The 15,902-nt window shown below is 41.7% G+C and overlaps 2 protein-coding genes across 2 annotated transcripts in view; one reads left to right on the top strand and one right to left on the bottom strand.

Annotated features, from left to right (window-relative positions):
- Positions 1-15,902, bottom strand: part of LOC309671545 (kelch-like protein 8) — a gene marked incomplete at its 5' end in the record, with an annotated part of 659,404 nt that overhangs the window by 382,948 nt on the left and 260,554 nt on the right. The gene's annotated exons all lie outside the window — the stretch shown is intronic.
- On the top strand, positions 3,478-12,971 carry LOC309671735 (kelch-like protein 8; the record flags this gene model as incomplete). The annotated part of the gene is given in 7 exon segments (XM_082483028.1): positions 3,478-3,693; positions 5,036-5,584; positions 8,148-8,334; positions 9,021-9,168; positions 10,355-10,483; positions 12,523-12,556; positions 12,558-12,971. Coding segments are annotated over 7 exon segments (1,461 nt in total). The 3' UTR covers positions 12,756-12,971.

Below are 15,902 nucleotides of genomic sequence, written 5' to 3'. Positions count from 1 at the left end.
GTACAACTGAAGTTGTCTGAAAAGGACTTCACTCAAACCTTTTTGTTCAATGTAACTTCAACGTAACAGCTCAGACCAGCATGACCTAAATCCCACATCCACCCTCTCCCCACCTAGGTAGTTGCACAAAAAAAAATCACCCACTTCCTTTTTCCTCACTACTAATGACCTCAGCCAAGAAGAAATCTCTACCTGCGGAAGCTTAAATAAAAAAAAGAAAAAAAGATGTACCATATATTTTGAGTTTTTTTTGGGGGGAGCTGTTTTATTTTGATTCAGGGTTTTTTTGACAAAGAAGTTGTGTGCTTCCATTTAACATCTACTGTAGGTACAACACTTTGGAAACCTCTGATAATGCAAGTGCATTGCCCAGATAATGAAGTGGGGAAGGACACACAATTCAGAGTCATTTCAGGCAGCACTGCTATACTCATCTTCCTTCTGGGAAAATGCAGTTGAGGAAGTTACTTCAGAGAGATTAATTGATGAATTCCTACAGATTCCAGCAAATCTGAAGTGACTCTTATACTGCACCTGATACTTGCATAACTTGAAAATAATAATTTTTAAAACTTTATGAACGGGGTATTTTAGATTTTCAAAAAGACACAAAGAAAACCTCCAATGCAATCAAAGTATGTTTTGCTACCAGCAAGTTTCATTTTCCCTAGAAAGCACACAAATAGGCAAGATTGTGTCATGATACTCCATGCATGCACGAACCTAGTTCCAGGCACTGTTTTTGCCTCAGTACTCTGAACTACAGATCGGGGTTTTTTTAATTGCTTGTAGCTAAAAGATTAGAAACAAAAGAAAGCGATGACTTGGTTTTGAAAAAACTGCTTAAAAGCAGTTATGTTTGAATTTTGTGTTATTGCTCAGTTGATTTAAAACACACACAAAAAGTCACCCCAACAGCACTGATTTATCTTAAGACTTATTGTGTGGGTTTTGTGTTGGTGTTTACAATGGCATACCCAGAATAGGTAAAACATACACCATCAGCCTCTTTCACGTTGAGACACAGAATAGTTTTGGAAAGCGTATGTGCAGTTGCACTTAAAGTACAAGGATAAATGTAGCATGTATGCCAGGTGGAAAACCTTACGACTTGGGAGCTGCAAACTATCATTTAGTAGTCAGTGGCAGTTCTATCTGTAAGCAGCATTTCTACTCGGCTGTAAAAATACCGTTAAGTGTGAGTAGCTAGGGAGCGGTGAAGTGAGACTGTCAGTTAAGGACCAAAACAAGCAAGAGTTCCCTGGAAGTGTAGGCTAAAGATGCTATATCTGACCTCTGAATGAATAATACGTGGTGCTTTTCAAAACCCTTGTACAGCATTTCAACCTCTCTCATTTTTCCTCTTGCTTTTTTATGTTCACTTTTGTAACTTAAGTAGGTTGTCTCGGAAGCTTATATCTCAATGATAATAGTGACTTCTTCAAAGGGAATGATAAACAAAGCAAAGGTGGTGAATACCAGTAGTTGAGGATTAATTTGAAGTTAAGAGAACCAAAATATCAAGATTTTTCCCCCTAGCTAACTAGAAAAACATCTTAGTATAGGAATTTGTCAAATCTGGCATAGTAGAAATTAAGTTTTCAGCAGGAAAAGGTATTCCTTCTTATAAACTATGTAAATATCCTGTGATCCGTAATATCTGTGAACTAGTTTGTGATTTTGGAATAAGTAAGATCTTTCTCTTAGGTATCTTTTGAAGGAAGAATACTTACCTTGCTTACAGCACCATCAGTGAATATTCTAGGCACGTGTGATATTACTTTAACCTGCCTGGCCCAGTGCAGCCAACAGCCTTGTCACTGCACAGGACGAGGAGCTGGCAACAACCCTGTGACCTACAGCAGAAATGAGTATGACTTCCTGCTTTTTCTCCAGTACCGATGCCTGAGGAGTTCTAAATTTAGCATGGACGCTTTCCAAATATCCCAGAAGAAAGTCAAGTCTGCTCCTAGACATGCGACTTACATTTTTATTGTAGAATAATTTTTTTGTTACTTCAGCCAGTCCACTTCCTCCAACACCAGAGTCCATGAGCAGAAATCACTGAACTACAGCAATCATCAACTCTTAGCATAAAACGAAGAATGAATGCATAATAAATTAACCAGAAAACATGAAAACCAAAGTTTCGTAGCCAGCGTAAGAGAGGAACACGCTACTAAATACCGTCTCCAGAGACTTTGTCTTAAAACCTTACAAATCCATTTGCTTTCCTTGCCAAAATCTAACAGAACTCCTGCTTGTAAGCTAGACCAGTAACTCCATGCTTTCAAACAGTATTTCATTTTTTCTTGTGGACTTCATAATCTTCCACAAAACGTGTGGATGCATGGCCTAAATCTCACTGAGGTGGCTTTCATGAGTTCTAGGCACACAGAGCTGAAACTTAAAATATGCTACTGAACTGGAAAAATATTTGCTCTTCCCCTAATGCTTAAGTTTTGTTTTTTTTTTTTCCAAATAAAAAGCTGGACTTAAATCTTAACCTAACTGAAGCTCACAGTAGCAGGAAGAGTGAAATACTCGAGTGGCAGAAGCAGAAAAAACCTTCTCCCCATTGTCTGTGGTATCCCTGATTTGTCTTTCAGCCCTGGGAAAGCTATGATGTTAGTATGGCTACAATTCCTTTAGTCCGAGCTGTATAAAACTTAGACACCTTAAATATCTTCAGCTAAGCTGGGTAAACAGTATAAAATAAAAGCTAGCAAGCAGGAGCAAACTTGCTCCTCATTGTCATGCTTTAATTATCAATCTGTTGGATTAATAAGGTTGCTAGATAAAAGGAAATAACTTTCATTCCAAGATTTTTCTGTAAGTGTAAATTCTTGTTCTCTAATTGTGTAGAAGCTTTTTATATTTTGCTTACATTTGCATAAATGCATAAAACGCTTAAGGATTGCTTTAGCTTTTTAAGAGACCGAGGAAAGCTGAGTAATAAGTATGTACAAAATACCCATCGGGGTCAGATCAATAGTTTGTCTATGGCAGCAGTGATGAGAGATGCTATTTAAGGACCAAAGAAACACGGTTGTGTGTGGGCCGTGTCGCTTTTGTTCCTCTGCCATCCACAGCAGTGAGATCAGGAATGTTGGAGGATACATCCTTGCCTTTTCTTTTTCTTGTCTTTTTTTCAAGAAGCGTGGGCAACAAGTTCACAAACAATGGCTTTTCCTAAAGGTACCCGCGTAGGGTTCTTGACTGTGGGTCTTTTTTCCCTGCTTTCTCCTCCCACCTTCCCCAAGTAAGGTTATAGGTAGTATTTATAACATGTAATCAAATTGTTAGGTACTACCAGTACCTAATGTCTCATCATTTTTTGTGTTGGGTTTTGTTTTTTTTTTCCGAACAGGAACATGAACAGAATTTAACTGCATTTTAGGATTTGACTCCTGATGGGCTGGATTTTGTCTTGGCATGAATTTTTGAAGATGGACACAGTGCAAGAAGAAACAGCCAATGGCTTCAGAATCCATGGTTCCAGAGCAGGCAAAACAACATCTGATAAAGGGAAAAAGGCGGCAGCAACAGCAGCAGCAGCAGCAGCCTAGGTCTTCCAACAGTGACGGTGAAGATGACATCTTTGTATTTGAAGCAAATGAGGCTTGGAAGGATTTTCACAGCTCTCTCCTTCAGTTCTTTGAAGCTGGAGAGCTCTGCGATGTTACACTAAAGGAGATATTGTCACACATCCATTGCATTTAACAGCCTGAAGATTAAGCTATGAATACGTATGCTGGAGGTGGCTGTGAATTTGGGCAGGGGTATGGAAAGCATAGAATACCTGTTGGATCTGAAGCATCTCTATCTAGGTGTTTGTATTTTTTTTTTTATTTAGGAAGTTTACAACAGAAATGTAAACATTTAAGATGCTAACAGTCCAAGAGAGGACGTGCATGACTTCGACCTCACCCAAATTGCCTTCTAAGCAGGTTCCCACAGTTGATCAGTATGTAACTGTGCAATTTCAGCTCCTTGTAGCCTCGACTTACTGCTCACCAGGCAGGTTACACTTTTGTTGATAACACACACTTTTAAAAAGGGTAGAGAAATTGTGTGTTGAATCAGAGATAGAAAAAACTCCAAATTATCCTTTATAATTTAATATCCCACCCTTTTTTTATTTTTACATTGCAAGACCGCTCACTTTAACGCCTTCATCTGAGAATGAACATGTAATTTGAGTCTGCCAGGAGTACCGGTTGCTTAACTCAGCCATCCCTTTGTTAGCGCAGACTGATGAATGACAAAGGCTGTAAGAAAGCACTCCTCTAACGCAAATAAGTAGTGGATTGTTCCTTTACCTTCACTACCTACATTCTCTTAACATAGTTGAATTCTAGAATTTTATAAGTGAAAAGCTTGTTTTGTGCTTTCTGATCGGAATTTTGAAAAATACCTCCTCTTTATGGGGAATACTCTATCTTTTGTGGCTGAACAACTGCTAAAAATCTTGAAGTGATTGGTAACTTTTAATAATCCCTGTAATACCTGTTATTACTGCCGTTTTACATGAATTTGCTGCTAATATAGAGAATTATAAATTCCTCAACATTAGTAAAAGTCCAGAGGTTTAAATTAGGTTGTCTAAAAATGTCGCTTTACAATTTACGCCCTCCCCGCCCTGCAAAGTCTCTGAAATACACATAAAAGAAACAAGTGCCTGGCAGTCTCCTCCTGTCTCCAAGATGCATCTAGAAGGTTCCTAAGGATGTTTCATTTAAGAAATAGGACACGCCTCTTAAAGAAAAGCAAGTTCAGTGCATCAGTGCTATTGCTTCTTTGTGTTACGGCCTTGCCCTACTCTGGTGACCAAGTTACAACTCAGACCTGCTTGGGATACGTTGATCTGATGTCAGAAGTACAGGGCAGATGGAGTTATTTTGCTTGAACAAAATACAGTAGCTCAATGCATATTGAGTTCAGGATTCTTATTTCGGCTTAACTGTCCGTCCTATCGTAGCCAAAACTGACATTCCAGTGAAAGACTGAGGGTTATTTTCTTCTTTTTTTTCAGGTTGGTCCAAAGCTTATCTCCTGCCACAAACTGGTGCTAGCTTGTGTTATACCTTACTTTAGAGCCATGTTTCTTTCGGAAATGGCTGAAGCCAAGCAGACATTGATTGAGATCAGGGACTTTGATGGTGATGCAATAGAAGACCTGGTGAAGTTTGTGTACTCCTCCCGGATTACTCTGACAGTGGATAACGTCCAGCCTCTCTTGTACGCTGCTTGCATTCTTCAGGTGGAACTGGTAGCAAAGGCGTGCTGTGAATACATGAAGCTGCACTTCCATCCCTCCAACTGCCTGGCAGTCAGGGCATTTGCGGAGAGTCACAACCGCATTGACTTGATGGACATGGCTGATCAGTATGCTTGCGAACACTTTACAGAAGTGGTGGAGTGCGAAGACTTTGTGAGTGTGTCACCACAGCACCTCCATAAACTCCTGTCCTCCAGTGACCTGAATATTGAAAACGAAAAGCAAGTTTACAACGCTGCTATCAAGTGGCTGCTAGCCAATCCACAGCATCATGCGACGTGGCTGGATGAAATACTTGCACAGGTAGGGCAGGCTGAGGCGCCGTGTGCCTGTCTTGTCACTGGTTTTGTTGTCTAATCAACTGTTTGTCCTTGGGTAGATCTCATGATGAAAATTGTTCTCGGCAGTTGGCACCTCCTCTGGTATTCGCAGTTGTGAGTTAACAGTAGAATATCAGGAAGAAGTCATATTCTTCAGTTTCTCTTGTGAGATGAGTACTCACTACATGCTCGTGGCTGGGGAGTGGGGAGCCAACAAAAAGCTGCATCTGTGTTAGAGCAGAAAATTCTTAGATTTACACATAGTAGAGTACATAAAGCCATCACTTCACTTGGTTTGATACTACTACAGCCTGAAACACTCACTTCCCTTGCTGGTAAGTGTTTGTACTTAAGAAAAGAGAGCAAAGCTGTTGAGGAGCTTTTTACGTGTCTAGGAGAGTAAAACTGTAACGGAGATGTGTCATATCAAGTTGTGCTACTTCTAGAATGTTCCTATATTTAATTAACAAAAGACCAAGACATGTTAGCCCTATAAGCAGGCTAGGAAACATATGCTAGACCATTTAATGCTCACTAGGCTAGCACTGCTGGTTACCTGAAGGAGTTAGCAGTTTAATGATCTAGACTTGATGAGAGTCCACTGCTTCTGAAAGAAACACATACGGGTATCAAAAGGTCACTTAGCTGAACTTATTTAAACACCCATCGGACCTCCTCCTGTCAAAGCGTTAGGTACGTCAGTTATTCAAGCTCCGTATGCGTTGATTATGGGAATTTAAAATACAGTATTTGAGACAGGTATAGAGAACCTGTGCTGGGGAGGAGGGTGGTACATGCTGTGCACTGCAAAATGCCCTGTGAACCTTAGCAGGTAGGATCAACTGTGCCATTTCAGTTGTCACTGAACTCCAGCTTGAATGTTTTGCATTCAGCAGAAGTGCTAATATTGGCATCATGTGAGAGGTCCACTAGAATACTGCTGTCATTGTCTTCATGCATCATTTTTCACCTTTCCTGGTAAAAGATCACAACTGTTTATTAACTGTCTTCCCAAAACTTTCAGTTTCATCTAGACTAGCATGATGGTTTTGGTAGAAAAATTCCTTCTTTAGTACACTATAATTAAATTTATAGGCAATATAATTTGAGATTTAAAAAAACCTTCATTATTACCCAGGTGTACAAGTAGATGAGATTAACATCTTTGTTTTATTCATGGTAACCAGTCTAGAATGAAACAATGAAAAAGTAAACCCCTTCCTGTAAATATGGGTTATTTGCCAGAGTATACGGAGCCATCAGGTGATTTGGACATTATTGCTAGCAGAAAACATGCCTGGGCTTCGCGATAGTTATTATCCACATCATAACCAGCCTTAGGGGTTGCGCTGTCATCATGAGGTTCTGAATTTGTCAGCCTTGTGCTCTTACCGCATCACTTGCCTCATGAGTCTATGAGCAGGGCTATGGCTGTGCTTTTAATCGGCCAAAACCAAGACAGGCCAAAGTAAAGGAAGAAGTGGGACTGAAAGCAAGCGGGTAAGGAAGAACTGGTAGAAACACTTGCTTACTTCAAGGCAGGGACATGTGTCAGCCATGTAACAGCACCCTTTTGCTGCTCTGAGAAGCACTGGAGATACTGGACTTCACAATTGCTGCTGAGCTAACTGGGAGGCGCCTGACAGCATCGATTCCAAACCTTAGGAAGTCAGATGCTGGTTTGCTTCAGTCCCCCCTGCTAACACCTGTCCCACCTTTGCACCCGATTGTACTTCATATTCCTCACTGTTTCTCTCAAAAGGACAAATGAACGGTTTGCTGAAATAAGTGACTGTGGGGAGGAAGACATTTCAAGGCAGCCTTGGAGAGGCTGACCTTATTTCAGATGTGCCCTGTCGCTGGGGATTGCTCTGGGCAGTGACCACCTATAGCCTTACCCAGAAGGAGCCTTTCTTTCCTCAGCCTGCTCACCAGCTCTCTGCTAGGGAACCACAGGAAGGATTTGGGGAAGGAAACAATTAGCTCTCAACGTTGGGGTTTTTTTAATCCTGTAGTCTGTCAAGTCCACACTAGAGAAAGGTGTTACTGCACTATCAATACCTCCTTAATAGACAGACACTTAGTTCATGCTGATAGTGTTTCCTCTTTGACTTGCCACCCAAAGAAAATCAGCCATTCTAGCAAAAGCCCTCTTATACTGGCATAGCAATGAGCTGAAAATTCACCCCCTCAGCAGACTAACCTGACACGGGCTATCCTGGTACAGTCACGGATGCTGCCTGCATCACATCAGGCAGGTGCAGTTGCAGTACAGGCAGCGGCACTTCTTCCTCCGCTCAGCCTGGGCCAAGGGGCAGTTCTCCACCGCTGCTTAAATGCAAAGGGTTGTAGCAAACGTTTGTCACTAAAAAGAACTGTTCATATCGCTGTTATTCTGGAAAAAAAGTATGAACGCCTCCCTTTTTAGTGAAGAGCGTGGGGCTGGCAGCTGGCTCAGAAGCTGCCATCTGTTATGCTTGCGTCACTGTAAATGGTGAGACTCAGTCAGTTCAGCCAGTTACTCCAACTGTGTTCATTTCTGTCAGGTACGGCTGCCTCTCTTGCCCATTTGTTTCCTTATGGGTGTTGTGGCAAAGGAAGAGATTGTCAAGCAGAATCTAAAATGTAGGGATTTGCTGGATGAAGCAAGAAACTACCACCTTCACCTGAGCAGCAGGGCAGTGCCAGACTTTGAGTACTCCATTCGCACAACACCAAGGAAGCAGACTGCTGGTAATTAAATGTGTGTCTGATTATCCCATAGGGAGTGGTGTGGAGAAAAGGCGGTGCGTCTGTGCAGGGTTAGGTAGCTTGGTAGAAATGGTTGTTAATGACTTAATGCAAAACTGGGAAAGCCGTTGTGTACCTCTCTGGTAATTAGCTAGTGTGCTGCATTGTCCTAGCAGAACTTTAGCTGTCATTTGCTTTCTTTAAAGCATTATTTATTTATCCTGATTGGCTCTATCTATATTAAAGCTAGAACTGTTAAGTATGTTGTGACCAGGCAGCATGCTCACAGCTATACCGACAACAGTGGACACTTATCTTTTGGCACGAGAAGGTTGAGCTAACTTTTAAACTCTTTGGCTAACCTACACCAAAAGTGAGTGATGAATATTAGACTGCAAATCCGAATTTTTACGTTTTTATATTTAACAATGTTTATCTCCCTGAGCAAAAAATCACAAAAAGCATATTTAAAATATGCATTGGTTTTGCATCAGCATAGATAGTTAATTGCCATAACAGCATGCCAAGCAAAGGCAAAATCCAGCACCCAGTTACGCAGGGCAATGACTGTGCCCCCTGAAGTGAAATATGACTTCTCCCGAACTACATAAGTTTCAGTTCACTCTGCTGTACAACTTTATCCCCCATCTTCCTGCTATTTTTCTGGAAACCTGTTTTGTCTTCTTCAGGTGTGTTGTTTTGTGTCGGTGGTAGAGGTGGATCTGGTGACCCATTTCGCAGCATTGAATGTTACTCTATCAGTAAGAACAACTGGTTCTTCAGCCCTGAAATGAACAGCAGGAGAAGGCACGTGGGTGTGATCTCTGTGGGAGGTCAGTAATGCTATTCTAAAGGCACTTGTTTGCTCCTTTTGGTGGAATCGGTACTTTTAATAAATAAATCTGTCTTCCAATGGCTTACCTGTTGGATATTCTTCAATTTAGTAAGGCTTCTTCCCCACGAAGGGGTTTGTGATTCTGAAACAATCTGAGAGCATGCTTACTGAAAAGATATTACTGTGAACTGGGAGTTGGGGTGGTTCAGCCTGCAAGAGGCTCTGGGGAGACCTTACTGTAGCTTTTTAATACTTAAAGGGAGCTTGTAAGAAAGATGGGGACAGACTTTTTAATAGGGGCTGTTGCAATAGGCCAAGGGGTAATGGTTTTAAACTAAAAGAGGGAAGATTTAGACCAGATATAAGGAGACATTTTTTACAATGAGGGTGGTGGAACAGGTTGCCCAGAGAGGTTGTAGATGCCCCATCCCTGGAAACGCTCAGGGTCAGGTTGGACAGGGCTCTGAGCAACCTGGTCTAGTTGAAGATGTCCCTGCTCATTGCAGGGGGGGTGGACTAGATGACCTTTTAAAGGTCCCTTCCAACCCCAACTATTCTATGATTCTATGAACGGTACATAGCCTCTTCTCTTAACAGGCGATTTAATTTTTTTTTAACCCGTTTACAAAAAAATAGCCTTACACAGCAGAGTCACCCAGAATTTGCTAGTACTCATACTAGCTCCCTTCACACTTAACTCCATACAGGCAAGTCACTAAGACCATAAATCTTCCAAGAACAGACCTACCTTTATTTTTGGGTCTCCATCTTCTGAAACCAGGTCCGTGCAGTCCAGAGCAGCTTAGCACCCATGATGCAACTTCTCCTTGTAAACGGTAGCTCCTGTGTTGCTGCAGCAGAACAGAGATTTCCCCACCCCCCCCACCCCCCGCCCCCGTAAATCTGGAGAGACTGATAGAAATGTCCAAAACTGATCTGACCTGCAGTACTCAAGTGATGGGAAGATTTTTTTGTCTACATATCTCAAGCTTTGTATAAAAGTCCAAGTTAGAAACAGATCTCTGGTTGAGTACAGCATATAAAAATATAAAGTCTGTACTTACTAAAATCTTGATATTGAAAACATTTGAAGACTTTAACCTTTATTTGAGCTTGTTGTCTCCTCATAGGCAGGGATATTGCATAAATGAAAACTGAAGTGTTGCCAAGCAATCTCTGTATCAAAAGATGCATATGTGTTTCGGGTAAAGTCTACGCAGTAGGTGGACATGATGGAAACGAACACTTAGGAAGCATGGAAGTATTTGATCCTCTCACAAACAAGTGGATGATGAAGGCATCAATGAACACAAAGAGGTACGTGATCCAAATTTTAAGTCCTAGTCTGCGATAAATAATTTCTTGCTGACGCTGAAAAACACCATGTCTGTCCTGTCTTTATTTGGGTTTCCAAACTGTGCTATTTTTAGTTTTGGGTTTGTTTTTTTTGTTTTTTCCTATTTTGGGGCTTTATGCTATCAAACACCTTTATTTACTAGCTGTAAAGCAAATACAAATTTGCATCACATACTTGCATACATCACATATTTTCAGAAACACAACGTTGTGTGTAACATACTATTTCAGTGCAAAACTGCATAATATCTCTCTCTCTCTAGGGAGAGGCCCTGGCTGGTAACATTGGTTACGTTTACACTTTGGCTTTCTTTTGTCACTATTCTTTTCTTTCTTGGGGGCCTGGCTTCTGGAGCAGAGAGCTCTTCTACTCCAGCTGTGCTTACATTCCCGTATCTAGGGCATTTCTGCTATGCCCGATAAAGAACTTGAAACTGATAGACTTCTGTGGGTTTTTTGCGCTTTTTAAGAATGAGCAAGATAACTGCCAGTGAACACGCACAGTGAAATTCTTCATGCCCAGGAAACCTTCATGCTGCCTATGTTTTTGCCACAAAAGGCCAGACGCACTAAAACACTTAAAGTCAGATTGAGGCTTTTTCTTGCCTTTTGACATTTAGGATTCTTTTAAGGAGTCACAGATGGGTAATTTTTTGTTTCCGCTGTCATTTAAATCAACCTCTTGAATTCTACATTCTGTTTTGTTATTTGTTGTTTCTAAAAGCATCATGTACAAGCAGGAGTGAACTACTGAACACGGCTAAGTCCTCAAGCTATTTGTAGCTGTGACATAATCAAAGTAAAAGACCCAGACTCCCAGAAGGAGCTTCTTACTCCTCCCTACTGCCACCACCACAGGGCATATTCTCTGCAAACATCAGCCCTAGATTTCTGTGACATTTCTTACTCAGTACCTTGGTAAATGGAAGGGCTGCTGTGCCTTGGCTACGCTCCATTCCTCCCATTCATGGACATGGTGTCCGAATACTTAGTTGAGAAAAAACTGCCACCATTGATGCCATCTATGTTACCTGGTGAGGCAATGCAAGATAAGGTCAGGGTATCTCCCCAGTGTGTGTTCTGTAGAAAGACTGTGCATCCCTTGCTCCTGCCTTGGTATCTTCGCACCTGCCCTCTGTGTAATGAGGCAAGAATGTTCTCAGTGAAATGGTGAATCACCTGTCTTGGTACTTAAAGCAGAAACTTAATGCTTCTAATGAGTCTAGACCATACTTTGCATTTTGTAATACTGATTGTATTCTCATAATTGTAGATTCAGTAGAAAAAAATCTGACAACTATTTTAACACAGACTTAATAAAAAAGAAGAGAATGGAAGAAATTGTCACTAAATCTTTCTAGAGTTCACTCATCTAATATCCAGCGCAGGCTTGCTTTTAATATGTATTAATATCACCCCCCAAAATAATCATTCCCAGATTGTAGCAGCAGCTATACCAGCAAAGTTAAAACCAGCAGGTTTTGGTTCTCCATAAAACAAAATGTGGTTCTTCAATAAAACAAAATAGGAGGCGTAAAATTCAGTACCAAGAAATCACATAGCTAAGCTAACCTCGTATATCTAAGCGTGTAATTAGAAGACTTGGGTCTTGGGTGACATTCAGTCAAAACAGTATTCCGCGTCCCCCTGCCTTTATTCTTTAAACAGGAGCTTTGTCTTTTTGCAGTCTAGAAATATTCTAGCTGCAACAGTCCTGTTCATGGATCACACAATAACGTAGAGGTGCCTGGGAAAGCTGAGGTGAAGTCAAGATAAAACTCTAGAGCCCCTCTCACGGGAGGATGCAAACATACGAAAGACTTTCAGGATAAAGCTGCAAGACTGATGCAGGTGTACAGAGGGCCAGCCGCAGTTACTGGTCATTATTTATTATAAACTTCACTTTTAACATTTTCATTACTTTTTCCCCCATAGTTTGAAACAGGTACCAGTCAGGTAACATTGCACTTGATGTGTCTTTCCCATTCCTTTTCCTTAAGGACTTGCACTGAGGTGTTGATCCTGTGGTTTTCTTAGGAGAGGAATTGCTCTTGCCTCCCTTGGTGGCCCCATTTACGCAATAGGAGGTTTAGATGACAACACTTGCTTCAGCGATGTGGAAAGATATGACATTGATTCTGATCGATGGAGTGCAGTCGCCCCAATGAACGCTCCCAGGGGAGGAGTTGGCTCCGTAGCCCTTGTGGTAAGTGACTGTTTCCTCCCAAGTTGAGGCCATCTGAGGAACTGAACTGCTTTTCCCATCTGCTTTTACAAGGCAGAACACAGGATTTTGAACAAAATGCAGCTGGTAGGTCTTAGCACCTCTGGTCATCAAAATCCTACTGAGCTGTGCAAAAGATGAGGATATTTAGGATAATACTCAGATCAAACTGAACTGCCTATATGAAAACGCAACATAATAGAAGTAGTGCGCAGCAGGAGTCTATCTATTGTCTCCTGGTAATAATTGAGTAATATCTATGACTAGCGATGCAGGAGTGCTGCTTATGCCATTAGGTTCTTCTTGTAAATATTAGAGCACTACCTCCTCCTCCTTCTTTCCGTCCTTTGTTCTCTTCCCTTCGCTCAATAAGAATCTACATTCTTCTGGTTGTTTCAACCCAATTTTGCACTAAATTTACCAGACAAATAATGAGCATAAACTAGCAAGGTATATTTTGCACAGACTATATAACTAGGCTGTATAATAGAATTTCAGACACAGAAAAGAAATACTTTCCGCTTGCTCAGAAAGAACGGGAACTTATTTTTCTTTTTTTTTTTTCCTCTGCCATCTTCTTTAGGTGGGAACTCGTCGGCCCTGTGTCACACTGCAGGGCAGGGGCAGGCGTGGCTGTGTGCTCTTGTCTCAGCAGCCAGATCCGGGACGTGGGCCAAGGATCCAGCAATGTTGTTGACTGCATGTGAGCTCTGCTGCCTCCTCCAAATTCCAGAGGAACGATAGGAAGGGAGGCACTGCGGAGCTTTTAAACACCGTGTTTTGTATGGTAGGTTAAGAAATGCAAACAATACATTTTCTTTGTGAAGATGTTACCTCCTGCAACTGTAAAGCTTTTGGTGGCTTTCTATCAGTAGTGATACGGAAAAGTCTGTGAAAACATGGAATAAAAGTATAACTCACAGGAGAAAACCTGCCAAGAGCTGCAATCATCCCATTTTTGAGAAGCTGTAATTTCAGAATCATTTGAGGCAACTGGTACAGGGACTCATTATTGAACTGTAAACCAGGCATGGGGTGAGGAGAGAGAGCAGCAGTTAGTACTGCTGAGCCTTACCCAACAGCCCTGCTACGCATTTTCTGAAGGACTCGAGTGCCATTTAATGTAACTTATTTTCGGGAATGTAGTCTTAAACATTTCCTAATTGTGTAAGAGCTTTGTAACACAAAGCGTCTCAAGTTTTAGAAGGTAACGACATCCCTGTTGCACACTAAGAGAAGTGGAGCAGAGAAGTTCACTGCCCATGTCCGAAGGGACTGCTGGCAGCAGTGGAAATAGCAGGTACTTGGTCTGAAACCTGTCTTTCAATGTACTTTCTCAAGCTAATATACTCGTTAGAAAGCTGAAAAGATTCTTGACCTGAGCTTACCCACTAGAATACTGGAATTCTCAAGTCTTCAAATAAAATTTGTAGTAACTACCCCCCCAAAGGCAAGTTTCTGTTGAGAGGTCATTCCTGAAGTAACGAGTGTAATTTGTCCTACTTTAAGATGGCAGTGTGTGAAAATGTCAGCTTCAGAGGTGTCCGAGTCACCATTTTTATACAAAATGGAAACGTACGGTAAAAGTTGCAGTATTCTGTAAAGACCTTTAAATGCAGTTCTAGGAGATGACATGTCCATTTTCAGTAGCCAGTAGCAACTCAGTGGTAATTCTAGAGGTACAGGCTCTTTTAAGATAGTTAAGCCTCAAAACAGATGACTTAAAGCTTCTATAAGCCAAAGAGAATCAGCAACAACAAGAATTGGAAATAAACCAGTACTTACACGAAAAATTGAAATATGAACTTGACAGTGTTGTGTACAAGGTTCTGTTGTTACGCATTCAGAAGCCCTGTATTCCAAGTAACGTCCAGCTGGAAAGACTGCACATTGCTGTTCCTGCATCACCGCGAACAGACCGACAACTGACAATCCTTTGTGACCAAAGTTTGTTCCAAGTGACGAGGGAGAGCAGCAAACTTCTCTGCACGCAGTAGCAGGGAAGAGGCAGGGCAGTACGACCATAAGGTACAATCACGTTTCGCTGTTGAGTTACTATCATTTAGCTTTTCTGTTTCAAATGGCTTTGCACTTTGGTAGCACCCAGGGACAAAGTGGACGGTACTGTAAATAATGAAACATTGCAATAAAACATTTGTACTTCAAAGCACCTTGTTTCTAGCATGACTGGAGCATGCTATTGTGGGGAAAGGTTAAAACAATGAGTCTTTTTTGGTTTCTGCAGAGTATAATTCCCAACCGGAAGCCTTTGTCAGCAGAGAAAATCCTGCGTTATTAATCTTAGATAGCACCAGAACTACAAATATTTTGTGCAGAACTGTTTTTAGAAACATTATTGCTGGAAATGTGTTAATGATGTCAAAATATCAAAAATTTAAAAAAGCGTAGGATTACTGTGGCAACAAAGTAATGACTTACCTGCATATAAAGCCCTCGTAATTTAACACCAGCAAACTCGTTTTTCTTCTTACTGGCAACAGGATAATGATGACAAAGAAGTACCCCACCCCCCCAAGGCTGAGGGGAGAATGTAGCCCACCCTGGCTCCCCGTGGTGAGGCAGCCCTCCAGTGGCAGCAGGCCCTAACTCCCACCGCATCGTCTAATTTAGAACTAAACTCGGGATTTGCTATAGCAAAGTATTTAAACATCCAAGCTCAGGAAATCGTGCATCATGTTTAGATGCAACTTCTGATCCCAAATGATCCCGAATCCCAAATTGTTACTGCTTCTGTTAATGTTTTTCCTGCACCTAAAAGCCTTGAACTGACCCATAAAAATCATGAACCCAAAGATGTCCGTTAGAACATCCTTTAAACACATAGAAAAAATCAGTTTGTAAGAATCAAGTGCGGTCACAGTTACTCACGTCCAAGTTTCCAGCCTGCTGATTTGAACACCGTCATGGGTTTCTGGGAGGAGCAAGACCAGACTCGACCACTCCCGACCAGCCCCCTTGGCCCTGTATCTCCAGTCACACTGGTGTGCAGCCAGTGCTTACGGGTCACCCTGCTGCCGCCCCAGCTTCTGGGACATGTCGCCTCCCATCTCAGCTCTCCTGCTGCCTCACAGCAGCCTTCACGCACGCCGCTGCTCCTCACCTCAGGACTTGGGACTGTGGCTTCCCAATTCCTTC

This window comes from Vanellus vanellus (genome assembly GCF_965231255.1).
Source record: "Vanellus vanellus genome assembly, chromosome: 4".
NCBI classification, from domain to species: Eukaryota; Metazoa; Chordata; class Aves; order Charadriiformes; family Charadriidae; genus Vanellus; species Vanellus vanellus.
Note: the sequence above shows the minus strand (reverse complement) of the source record. Positions and strands in the feature narration are given on the sequence as shown.